Genomic DNA, 12,222 nt, shown 5'->3' on the forward strand with positions numbered 1-12,222 from the left:
CAGCCCCGGGCCTGCCGCCTGTGTCACTGTCCAGCCTGGGGCTGGCAGGTTAGAGCAGCACAGGCCTGTCTCCCCGCCTCAGCTGGACCAGCCCCCGGCCCTCACCCATCATCTCTTGATGGTATCGTGCCCCCATCCCTTGGGCCAAGGAGATCATCTTCAAGAGACTTTTTTAAAAGTACAGATGCCTCGTTGCATCAAGCGTGTGCACCTGTCTTGTCTCTTTCCCTGGCCAGAAGCACCAGCTTCAGAGAAATTTCTCTGAAATTCCTTGGGCCCGCACCCCCCACAGCCACTCTGGCTCCCCCTGGTGGTGGCTCTTCAGAAACTCCCGGGACGCCAAGGCTTTGAGGAAATTCCCATTCCACGTGTTCCCTGGAGAGCTCTGGCTCCCAGAGGTTGGGTAGGATGTCTTTGACCCCGAGATGCCGGAGTCTCCTGCAACCCAAACTCTCAGCCTTCTTGGAGTGTCTGTCGTGTTTCCAGGGCTGGCGTCTGTGAGCAGAGGCAGTGCCGCTCTGGCGCCTTTGGACTGAGCTGTGCTTCCCTGAGACAAACTGCAAATCAGGACGCTGGTGTACAGTCCCTGGGTCGGGACGGTGTCTCTGGTTTGGGGGGGGGGCTTTGATTTGCACCCCTGCCTGCTCCAGGTGTTGGCATCAGGACCATGGCTGACCCCTGATCCTTGAGGCCAGAAGGGGTCAGGGGTCCTGGAGTCCTGGCCCAGTGGTTTTCCTTCTTGGGGCTCCCACAGGCTGATCCTAAGCGTGCAGTATGGTGTGTGTGCACATGGATTTCCAGGCTCAGTTGTGGCCCCCTCCTGTGGCTTCACCTGCTGGCTGCTCTGGTTGCTGCAAGGTGGGCCCTGCCCTGGGCTGAGCCCCGCTCCCTCCGCCCGCCACGGCTTAGTGGTCTGTGCCAGCCGGCTATCACTCCAAAGCCTTCTCCCTGCAGCCGGCGGGGCCCTGGTGGGGCCCCCACCCACCAGGCAGTGGCCCTGAGGCGCTGCTTGGGGGCAGCAAAAGTTGTGTCTGAGTGGCGCCCCACCCAGGTGGGAGAGGGGACCTGTGACAGCTGGGGGCACTTCTCTCCTTCCCCTTCACAGCACTGAGCGCACTGTGAACAGTGTGAATAAAACCTGCTTCCCTTTAAACCCTTAGTCTCTGCACGAGTGTGTCCCTTCCCCTCCTGCAGCTGTCTCGTTGAGTGTCCACCCTGGGTTTAGGAAGCCCAGGGCGTGGGGGATCTGTGCCCTAGGGTCGCACACTGGCCACCGCCTGGGACCCACCCAGGACCCTAGCCTCACTCTCCTAGCCCGGCTGGGTGGGGCGTCACTAGGGAGCACTGGCCTGCCCTGACATCTTCGCCCCTCCTCCCTGTTAGGCCCACAGGACCCTGACCAGACCCCTGCCCTGTAGCAGAGGCAGGAGGATGGTGGGGTGATGGGGGACCCCAGGGCACTCAGAAAGCTAAGACAGCAGGAAGAGGAGGCAGGGGCAGGGTGGCAAGTCCTCCTCCAAGGGGGGCCTGGCCCTCACCTGGGCTCCATCCTGGCCTCTCACCACAGACGTGGCAGATGGGCCACCTAACCTCCTCTGACCCCCATATCACTGCAGGGCCTGAAGCTCTTTCTATTCCCCACAGCAGGGTCGCCTCTCTCCCAAGCTGCAGGACCCAGGCCAGCCCCTGCTCCCAGCCAAGATGACCCAGAACTTGTCCCTGGGGCCACTCTCAGGACACCCACAGCCCGGTCGTCCCCCCATCAGGCCTCAGTGCACCCGCTGCCCCGCAACCCCACCTTCCCCGCCGGGACTCGGAATCCATCTCTGCTCTGGAGAAAAAGCCCTCAGATGGCTCAGTCCCTGGAGGGCCACCAAGCAGTGCTCCCTGCCTGGCAGGAACATGCCCAGGCAAAGCAGAGCAGAGGCGAATTCAGTGTGTGTTCCCCACTCCATTCCCGGAGCTGGTCCACAGCAGGTGCCTGCTAAGTGCTTATTGATACGTTCCATAAATAGCCAGGCCTGCGTTCTCCCAGCACCTGCCGGGCCAGCTGGGCCTGTGCACGTGCTCACGTACGTGTGCATGTTTCTCTGTGTGTGGGTGTGCAAGTGTGTGCATGTACTAGCATGTGAGCATGGGTGTGCGTGTGTGGTGTGCGAGGCCCTGCCCTCTCAGGCCTCTTCGTCTGTTCATGGTCACTGAGCACGGCAGGAGGCTGGGTGCCTTTCAGGAATCAGCCCACACTGGGGAGCTGGCCGTCCGACTGCAGAAGGCCTGCCGTGGACATGCTGGGCCAGGCTGAGAACCCGGGGCCACCTCCGTGGGCAGCCGCACCATCGCGGCCAGGACAGGCAGGGCCAGAACGAGCTGGGGCCTGGGCTCTGAGACCTATTTCTGCTGGATTCCTGGTGGCCACAGGCCGTCACGGGAGGACTGGGAGGGGGATGGCGTGGAGCTACTGACAGGACAAGGGACGAGAGGGGGCAGCAGAGCTGGGGTGGGGCCCCTGGAGGCAGGGCCAAGCACCAGGCTCTCTGTGCAGGATTGCAGCTCATTCCTGAATTCCCCAGGGATCCTCGCAGAAACCATTAAAGACTGCTGCAAGGATGGCCTGAACCCCAAACTTCGCAGAAGGAAGAAGGAGGGGGTCCTGGCCCAGGGAGCTGCTGAAGCCTTGGCCTGTCTCAGTGGGGGGCCTGTCCTGCTGACCTCCACGGCCCCGAATGGCCTGGGCCTTGCCTCCTCTGTGTGACAGCCAAGAGAAGTTCAGGGTGATTCAGACATAGGCAGTGGGGGCTGTGCTCCCCCACGCCCCGCAGAGCCCCCCTCCTTCAGGACCCTCTGCCGGGCCCCCTGCCAGTGTCTGTTGCTGCCCCCAGTGCCCAGAACAGGGCACCCCTTGGCAACACTCATGGTGACGACCACGTTGGCAAGGATGCTGAGGCGGGGGGGTGGGTCAGGGAAGCCCCTGTGAGGGGGTCAGGCCACAGGTGTCACAGGACTCGGTGATGTCTAGCCTCCAATGTGCCTGCTGTAGCTCCTTCCACTGGGGAGCCTCATCCGCCACACCCCCTGCCCAGCACCGGCCCCATCCTTCCCCGAGGGTCTACACCCAGGCAGCCGGCACTGAGGTTAGGGTTTTATTGGAGAGTGAACATAAATAAAAATAAGTGGGCGTTAGAGAGTAGGGAGAATTGGAGAGCTATTTACAAATGTACACCATAGGCTCCGGGGAGCCACTGGCCCACTGGCCTGAGCGCAGCTCAGAGGAAGGTGAGCAGGGCCATGAGGACCAGGAGGATGGCATGGGCTGCCAGGCAGGGTGCAAAGTTCCGACCGAGGGGCTGCTGGCCCCGGGGGTCCCGCTTCTGGCCACCCGAGCTAGGCCGCTGGAACTGCAGTTCTGGGATGATCCGTTGGATCCAGTTATGGTGGGAGGTGACCCGGATATAGACACCTGGGCGGTTCCGGCGGGCGCAGCCCTCACCCCAGCTGGTCACCCCAGCCTGCAGCCATGACTGACCCACAAGGCACACCAGGGGGCCCCCCGAGTCTCCCTGCAGGTGAAGAAGAGGTACCGTTAGAGTCCACGGAGGCGCAAGAGCCAGGCTTTGCAGCTACATGGGTGCACACATGCCTGTCTGCCTCCCTTTATCTGTTCTTCCCTGCCCAGGACCCACCCCCCCACCCCCACCCCGCCACCCAGTCCTTCCTCTCTGACCTGGGGTGCCCATTTCTCTAACATCCCCAGACTATCCACCCTGATTCATCTCAGGAGAGTGTGTTGAAAATGCAGTTTCCTGGGTCCCACTGCAGACCTGCTGCCTGACTCCCCCGGGTGGGGTCCAGGAATCTGCTTTCCCAGCTGGTCAAATGCACAGCCCTGTCCTGACCCCATGGGCCCGCCTCCTGGGGCCTTATCCCTTGTCCCAGGTGGGCTGGCTTCCACCTTGACTGGGGTCTGGGGAGCAGGGCTCAGCCTTGGCACGGCCCACCCTGGTCCCTACCTTGCAGGCGTCCTTCTTGCCCTCGGCGAAGCCAGCACACAGCATGTCGTCCTTGATGGTTTTCGGCTGGAAGCCGGGCTCAGAATCCTTGCTGTAGAGCAGGTTGCACTTGGGCGTGTCAATGATAGGCACAGCGAGTTTCTGCAGGATCCGGGGGTTGGGCAGGTGGTCTAGGGAGGGGAGACACAGCCTGCGACTCAGTGGACAGTCTTACTAAGGACTCCGGGGCCCTGGGTTCTTGAGAACCACAACTCTGTCCCTTCCCATTCTTGCTTGTGTTTAGACCTTCTCTTCTGGCTGGGGGCTTTGTGAGACAGAATTCCTTCTTCCCTCCTCCTACCCACCAGCCTGGGCTCTTTCTATTCCCCACTCTCCACTTCCCCATGCCTCCTCTTCCTGAGTCTACTGCCCCTTTCCCATACCTACTCCACCCATTTGAGTAGAGATCATGTGCACCAATATCAACAGAAAAAGATTGTTGGTTCAGAGTGGCCCCCACGCTGCCTTCTCTAGGCATGTCCCGCATTCTCTCCTGGCCCTGCCCCATTACCTTGTTCACTGGGGTTGCCCCAGCCGGTGACCCAGCAGTTCATGCCCGTCTCAAAGATGACTGAGGGGTCAGGCACACACACAGGGAGGATGTAATTGGTGAAGGTCACAGGTGCCTCCAGCTCCACCAGAGCCACATCGGCACTAGAGGCCATGCCTTGGTACAGGGGGTTACTCTTGACCTGCTTCACCCGGGTGTACATGGCATGCGGCCCTGGCTTCACCAGTTGCCGCACCCCCAGCAGGACCTGGCACAGGGATGTTTCAGAGGTGCTGGTGGGAGAGCAGAGAGCTGGTGTGAGGCAGCCCCACAAGGGCTTCACAGGTGGAGTTGGTGGAAGTTAAATGGAGATGGGAAAGAGGGAGGAGTTGGGCTCCCCATGGTGCCAACATCTCTCTGTACATTGTCTTCAAAAAAGTAATCTCCAGTGGGACATACATCAGGATGAGGTGGGTAAGGGGGTAGAAACTGAAGCAGCTTTAATTCCTGACTTTAATTCCCAGCTATACCCCGGCCAGCCTGGCGACCGTGGGCAAGTCACCCAGCAAGTTCTCTGTGACTCAGCTTCCTTGTCTGTAAAATGGGGACACTAACATTCCCCACCTGAAAGGCTTGCTGTGAGGGTTGAAGGAGATGATCACCCACCAGGGTGCATCTGGGGGTTGGGCCTAACCTTAGGCAAGCCGCCTACTCCCTCTGAGCCCGAATATCTGAACTTAAAATGTGAGGTTTTAAAAGAATTGCAGAGCTGTGGTGAGGCAAGAGCCAAGATGCTTGGGAAACCCTGAAGGTCTAGGACCAGGTGGGTCATAGTATGGTAGTAGGGATTGGGTGACTTGGCCCTTTGGTTACGGACGGCATAGGTGACCTTAAGGCCATTCTGCTCGAGTCCACCTGTACCCAGAGTCCCAGCCAGAAAGGGAGTGTCTTGGATTTGAGGTGTGGGAGGGGGACGGGGAAGAGGGCCAGGGCATGGGAGGAGCCTGCCAGCATCGGCAGGGGCAGGCCCCAGGTCTGGCAAAACACCTCACTGGTGAGACCAGCAGTAGGGGAGTGTACCCCTCCCAGCTGGGCTGGGGGGAGCAAGAGCCAGGAAGCAGGGGTTGCTGCTGGAAGCTGGCCCCAAGGTTGGACCTAAAGGGAGCTCTGGTAGGGAAAGCTCAGATAATGCAGACCGAACCCGCCCCCCATAGGTGGTCAGCCTGAGCGCCCCACACTGCAGCGGGTCGGCTCTGTCCGCGGTGCTGAAGCGTTTTGCGGGGTTGGGGAGGTGTGGGAGGTGTTGTCCTGTCTGCATTGTCTGCGCCCCTGGTGGGGAGGGAGGCTGGCTGTGCTGGCGAGGGGGTGGGGAGGGGGAGCGTCGGGGCTCAGCCAACTCACTTGGAGAAGCAGTGCGCTGCAGTGAGGACCCAGCGCTCTGTGATGAGGCTGCCCCCGCAGAAGTGGCTTCCATTTCGCTGAATGCTGACCTGCCACGGCCACTCGCCCTCCAAGGTGTCCTGCCCGCCCACCATCCGGTTCAGCATCCTTGGGCTTCCGCAGGCTAGGGGAACACAGCCAGGGGTGCGCTCACTGGGGGCCAGTTCCATCGGCTCTGATTCCATACCCCCAAACCCACACTTTCACATTCTGTTCACTTCCCGGCCTCCCTGCCCCTGACCTGCTTGGGGACCTTAGGCAAGTCAGAGGCCTGGGCATCAGGTCAGCCTCTGACACAGGCAGACCCTTCCCAGCTCTGGGAAAGTCCCCCACCACCATGGGCCCCACTCCCTTCACCTGTGAAATGGTGACATCAGACCTACCTGGGGCGGGGAGTGAGATAACACGGGTAAAGGTCTTATCACAGAGCCTGACAAATGGGCTCCTGGAAGGTCAGTGGGTGTTGGGAGGGTCCCACGTAGGGTAGGTGAGTGGTCTTCCAACTCTGTCTTTACCTTTTTTTCTGTTGCTTTCCCTGCCCCCCTTCTCCATGCTTCCTGCCTTGATGGCCCTCTTGTGCCACCTGCACTGTGTGTCAGACCTTCCCCCTCCACTCCTGCCTGGGCTCCACAACTTTCCTGCACTGTGGGATTCCCTGTGCCCGGCCCATTCATTCTGGGTCTCATTCCGGGGGTGTGTGAGGGTGTGGGTTTCTGATTAGTCTTGCAGCTCTCAGACAAGCCCACTCCTATCCCCCGACCCAGGGGACTTGGATGCTTACCAGTTAATGCCTCAGCCTCCTGAGTCCCTGGAAATGAGAAAAAAGAGGGTGATCAGCCAACTTAGCTGAAGCTGAGGTCTGCTCCTCCCCGCCCCACCCACCACTGCTGGTCAGCGTAGCCCCTCATCTGCTCCACACGCAACCTCCTGAGGACTCAGCAGGACAGCCCACAGGGGGACCTGGCAGGAGAGGCCAGCAGCCTTCAGTTCCCCACAGGTCTGGCCCCCGAGATGTGTACAGGCCAGACATGTGGGCCAGAGCTCACCTGCAAGGGCAGACAAGCCCCTTGCCACAGGGGGAAACAATCAGGAGATGCCAGTGAGGGGACCCTGTCAGGGCTGACTCTCCTGTTTGGGACAGGAGGACTCCTTCTTGTCCCCACAGGGCCTTCCCTCCACACCCCACACTCGTCCTGGTCAGAAGCTCTGCGGAGCATCCAGCCTTCGGCCCTGGTGCTGTGGGATCTCCCTCCCCATCCCTCTCCACCAGCCCGGGGCTGGGATGAAGGACGAGATAAAGGGAGCGGGGCTCCATGTCTGGCTGGAGTCCTGGGGCGACAGCCCAGATACTTGGGTCTCGGGGGAGTAGAGAAAGGCCAGCCAGTGGTTGTGGGTCAGTCCTTCCAAGATTCCAGATTCCCAGGAGCCAACCCCTCTCTCAGACATTCCAGCATGCTTGCAGTTGGAGCCCAGGGCACCCTGCTGGGCCATGGCATCCCTGCCCATGGGAGGGACAGGGGAGGTGTGAGGGTGGAACCGTTCGGTAATGGCCTCCATCTCCCCAGGATCCATTGCCCCCATGTCTCTGGACATAGGCACAGGGCCTGCTACTTGGCTTTGACAGGACCCACCCCCCCCCCCAGCCCGGAAACCCCAGCCAGGCCGACAGTCCCCAGCCCAGTGCCAGCAACACTCCAGAAATACCCGCCCTGTAGAGAGAGCCCCACTCACATATCTGGTTCACTGGGGGCAGATCTGATCAGAGCTGGGGTGGGGGGCTCAGGACAGCCTCTCCCCACCTCAGCCCTCAGTATTCCCCCTATACACCAGCCCCTCTTGGTAACCAGTTCCAGGCAGCTGAGGGGCCCTGGGGGCAGGAAACGACCAGGCTGAGCCACGCCTCTCTATGGGGTGCCCAAGGACCCTGGGGATTTTTACAGGACCCCCATTCTTGCAGTCTAAGGGGTGCACTCCCCAATGCTGGGGGTGCTGGATGAAGAAGCGGTGTGGGGGGGAGCTGTGCTTGGAGCAAGAGGAGGAGGAGGGGCCTGAGGAGGCACAGGCAGGACTGGCCACTCTTCAAAGTAGAGGTGCCAAGCAGAAATGTGAGGGTGGAAGTAGTCAGCCCAGGCCAGCGGGGGGTGGGGGGGAGCAGGAATTCTGCCTGGACATTGATTTGTGTTAATGAGGTGCCTTTTTAAAATGCAAATACCCCCAGGAGGGCAGTTCCCTCCAGCCCCTTATCTTAGTATAATATGATTTAATTAGATTGATAACACCAGACCCCATGCTCTTTTTAAGGCTGATGCTTCTGCTGGCAAGATGCTCCCATTCACCTTGTCCTCGCCGGCATTAACATGCTTTCAGGCTTGTTCCCTCCCTGTGGGACTTTTCCAGAGCCTTGTCCAGATTCTCCCCACAGCCATCCCCCCTCCCATACATGCAGATGGATCCTCCACTGCCTGCTCCCAGGATCAAGGGCACTCCCACCCTGCCTGGCAGCACACCCACCCCCTACCCCGTTAGAGCTCTGCAGTCTTCCTCACCCCAGCCTAATGCAACTCTGCTTCTCATTCGGATTGAGCCTTCTGGCCGCTGAATGTTTGCCCACAGCACCCCTTTCCTCCTGGTGTCTACAAATCCAGATTCTATATGGTCCTAATCCAGATCAGGCCTAACTGAAATGCCTCCTCCTCCAGGCAGCCCTCCTCGCTTGCACTGTCTGGGAAGCCTGGCTCCCTCTTCTGAGCTTTCTGTCCTCCTGCCTGGCCTCACAGAGCTCTGCTTACCTTGCCCTGGGGGTAGAATTGTTGTCTCATCTCACCTATGGGCTCAGGAGCTCTGTGAAGGCAGAGCCCACATCCAGGGGGCCTGAGCCCGGGGAATGTATAAGAGGGAGAGAATGGGAGCAGCTGTGGGAGCACGGCTGACCGGGAAGGGGTGATGTGGAGACCTGAACTCTGCAGGGTGGGTGTCCTATAGGGGCTGGGTGAGCTGGTGGGGGTGTCAGGCCCCTCCTCTGGGCCCAGGGCCCTCATGCTCCTGTAGCTAGTTGCTAGTGGGGATAGGAGAGACCCAAGGCTCTAGGAGGGAACAGCCAGGGATGAGGGGCAAGGACAGTGTTGAAGGAGTTCAGGCCTCTGGTCACAGCTGTTTGAGAGCCAAGTGCAGGCCGCTGTTTCCATTTTGGCAATGACCTTGGTTTCTCAACCCACCAGGAGCAATCACAGTGTTACACACCCTGGCGGAGATGGGCTCCCTCAAAGAACGCTGTGGTTCTTGAACCAGGAGGCCAGGGGAGGTAGGCGGGGCAGCGAGACCTGGAGAGGCCCTGTGGAGCCCAGGGAGGCTGGGGCCTCCCCACCAAGGTGCCGCCCTGGTGCCCTCCTCCCCTGGTGGAAAGACTGGAGCCCTGGCTGAGTTGCAGCCTGGGGTGACCCGGCCTGGCCCTGGGAGGTGACTTAAGGACAGGGAAGTGAGGTGGCCCAGGAATGCGGGAGAGTTTCCCTGGCAGAGAGCAGCCCGCCCACTGGGAGGGGCCTGCAGGTGGGTCCCCTGGCTGGCACCTGCTAACCCTGACCCATGATTGGGAGAGGGGACAGGGGTTCAGGGCCTGCTCCTCCCATACCCTCCCTCTCTGGTGGGAGCTGGAGCCTGCACCCCTGTCCCCCTGCTCCCTGCTAAGCCCTCACCAGCCTCCCAAGGATCCCAGGCTCAGGCAGCAGCTCAGCTACCTCTCCCGGGCCCAGCGAACAGTGGCCCAGGGATTGGAGGGCAGGGGTTTTGAGTTCAGATCCTGCACCCATGCAGCCCTTGGAGAAGGGAGAGAGGCCCAGATGAGAGGAAGCAGAAGCGCCAAGCCCAGAGCTTGGCCGTGCTTGCCCAAGGCAAGGGAAGCAGGGTTATGGTTACTGCCTCTGGGCTCCTCCCGGGCCTGCATCCACACCCCAATCCAACTTCCCCACTTCACTCCCCCAGGTGGGATGTCTGGAACCTTCCCCCTGGGGCAGGGAGGAGAGGCCCGTGCTGCAGCCCCAGGCCTGGCCAGGGAGTGGGGGGCTTAGCTACAGCTCCAGGTAGGAGAGAGGGGCCCTGCAGCCTCTAGGACTCACCAAACCGCAGCAGCAGCAGGAGCAGGAGCAGGGCCACAGCCGGCACCTGCCTCATGGTCTTGGCCTGGCTGGAGTGCCCGACGGGCAGGGGACAGCAGTGGCAGGAGCTCCGTGAACACTAGCACAACATTCGGGGCTCCATGAAGTGGGGTTATATGCTGGAGATGAGTGTCAGCTTGGCTATGCCACTGGACCTGTCAGCCTGGCCCGCCCAGTTCCTCTCAGCAGGAAGGAGGCACCCCAGAACCCCGACTCCTCCATGACCTGACCCTGAACCCCAAGGGGCCAGACCCCTCACCCTAAGACACCTTGGGGTTTGGGGGCCAAGGTGCATCTGCCCCATTTAGGTGCTTGTGGCATGGGGTTCCAACCCCCACCATGGCTGACCGCATCCGCCAACTGACCACAGGCCCCACATAAGCTGACTACAGTCTGCCCATGAGACCCTTCCTGTTTCATTCATTCATTTGTTCATTCATATTTATTGAGCATCTACTATGTACTGGACATCAGTGAAAGAAACAGAGTCCAGGACTGGGGCTTACACTTTTGGGGGGAGGGGGGATGGGCACGGAAAATTCCAGGTCACCTGTGCTTATGGAACAAAGGAGAGCAGGGAAGGAGTCCGGAGCGGGGTCCCCAGTCGACCCCAGCGCTCTCACCGGCCCTCCCTCCAGGAAGTGGGTCCCAGCAGTCCCAGAACCGGCCCCAAGGTGGCCATGACCTCCCTTCCCCTGCCTCCCTCCCGTCCCCGGGGCGGCACCCTCCTCCCCTGGGCCGGGGCCGGGGGGGTGGGCTTCCCGGAACCCGAGGGCCGGGGTGGGCGGGGCGGAAGCTGGTTCTGGGAAGGCCGGGTCGGGATGACCGTCCCCGGGTAACCCTGCCCTGGGCGCGGCTGGCCGTGTCCGGGACTTGCGGCCGCCACGGAAGCGACTCCGGGAGGAAGTTATTTGGGGTATGGGGCTGACGTCAGAGGCGGAGTCGGGTCTCGGCGGCCACTGCCCGCCCAGGCGGCGGTTCGGATTTTGGCCGGAGGAAGGGACCAGGACCGGCAGATCCCCTCCAGAACTGGGATGGGGAGCGCAGGATAAGAGGCAGAGCCCTGCCTCAGCCTCCCCGCCTGCGCAGTGGGTGCGAGCGTGGCCTGGGTGTGCTACGGTACGCCCCGGGGGGTAGTCGGAGCCGGGGTCGCGGTCTCCGGGGCTGGGTTGGGTGTCAGGCAACCCCCGCCCTCTTGCCTTGGCCTTCGCGGGAGCTCCTGGTCAGCGCAGTTCTGCCCTCTAGTGGCCGCCTGCAGCAGCGCCGGGCGGGCCGGGCAGGATGCTGAGGGGGGGTGCGGGGGGGGGTCTCTCACCTCCTCACTGTCCCTCTTCTTCCCATTCCTCCCACCTCCCCCACACACACACCGCGAGCACTCCCACCGTCCGTTGTCCTCCTTTCCTGACCCCCTCACCCCAATTCTCACTTTGCTTCTCCATCAGCCCTGTGAGGGGGAGGAGGCGTCACCCTGAATTCGTGACTGCCACCCAGGCGCTGACCCGCCTTTTCTCGCCCCCCTGCCTCCCCTGTCCCTTCTCTGCGACCCCTGTGTCCTGTGTCCCGGAGTTCCCGGTGGGGTGTCTGGGCGAGTGGGGTCCCTCGGGGAGGGAGGAACAGAGTATGGGAAGAGGGATTCTAGAATCATTCGGTCATTCAGTCCGCAAGTGTTTTTTAGCACGTTGGGTGCCCAGCACTGTCCAGTTATGGGGAACATCAAGGTGAACGGTGTGGAGGAGATGGCAAGACAGAATTAAATCAAAAATGTCTAATCATAAACTTTGGAAAGTGTTTCAGAACGTCAGGGTAACCACATTTCTCCAGGCACCTGATGATTAATTCCCAGGATCTCAGAGGCCTTTCAGATTCTTTTGGGCCGACCACTTACTCTCAGGTCCTTCTCGGTTTTCTCTGCCTTTGCTTTTAAAAGCCAATTCTAAGAAGGCTGTGCCTTGAAATCAAGCAAGCAACAAAAGTCGAGAGGTGATCAGAAAGTGGGGACACCGGGGAAGGTTGGGCTCCTGATGACTCCAGTGACTAGAGAAAGAGCACCCGTGTACCCTGGACACCCGTTGGCCCGGAGCCTGTGGACCCCCAA

At 60.9% G+C, this 12,222-nt stretch overlaps 1 protein-coding gene across 1 annotated transcript; it reads right to left on the reverse strand.

Annotated features, from left to right (window-relative positions):
* Positions 1-3,263: 3,263 nt before the first annotated feature.
* On the reverse strand, positions 3,264-10,143 carry PRSS27 (serine protease 27). Its single transcript, XM_060123657.1, has 6 exons — positions 10,089-10,143; positions 6,758-6,784; positions 5,938-6,100; positions 4,558-4,829; positions 4,008-4,177; positions 3,264-3,557 (listed from the first exon to the last, which is right to left on the reverse strand). The coding sequence occupies exons 1-6, from the start codon at positions 10,141-10,143 to the stop codon at positions 3,264-3,266; spliced, it is 981 nt and encodes a 326-aa protein (XP_059979640.1).
* Positions 10,144-12,222: the final 2,079 nt, after the last annotated feature.

The sequence above is a fragment of the Lagenorhynchus albirostris genome, chromosome 15 (genome assembly GCF_949774975.1).
Source record: "Lagenorhynchus albirostris chromosome 15, mLagAlb1.1, whole genome shotgun sequence".
In the NCBI taxonomy this organism is placed as follows: domain Eukaryota; kingdom Metazoa; phylum Chordata; class Mammalia; order Artiodactyla; family Delphinidae; genus Lagenorhynchus; species Lagenorhynchus albirostris.

Excerpts from the sequence above, each read along its gene's own strand:
- PRSS27 (XM_060123657.1), bottom strand. The coding sequence starts at position 10,143 with ATGAGGCAGGTGCCGGCTGTGGCCCTGCTCCTGCTCCTGCTGCTGCTG. Across the intron at positions 4,830-5,937 it reads GCAGCGCACTGCTTCTCCAA|CACCTCTGAAACATCCCTGT; the intron begins GTGAGTTGGCTG and ends CTCTCCCACCAG. Across the intron at positions 3,558-4,007 it reads GCAAGAAGGACGCCTGCAAG|GGAGACTCGGGGGGCCCCCT; the intron begins GTAGGGACCAGG and ends CTTCACCTGCAG.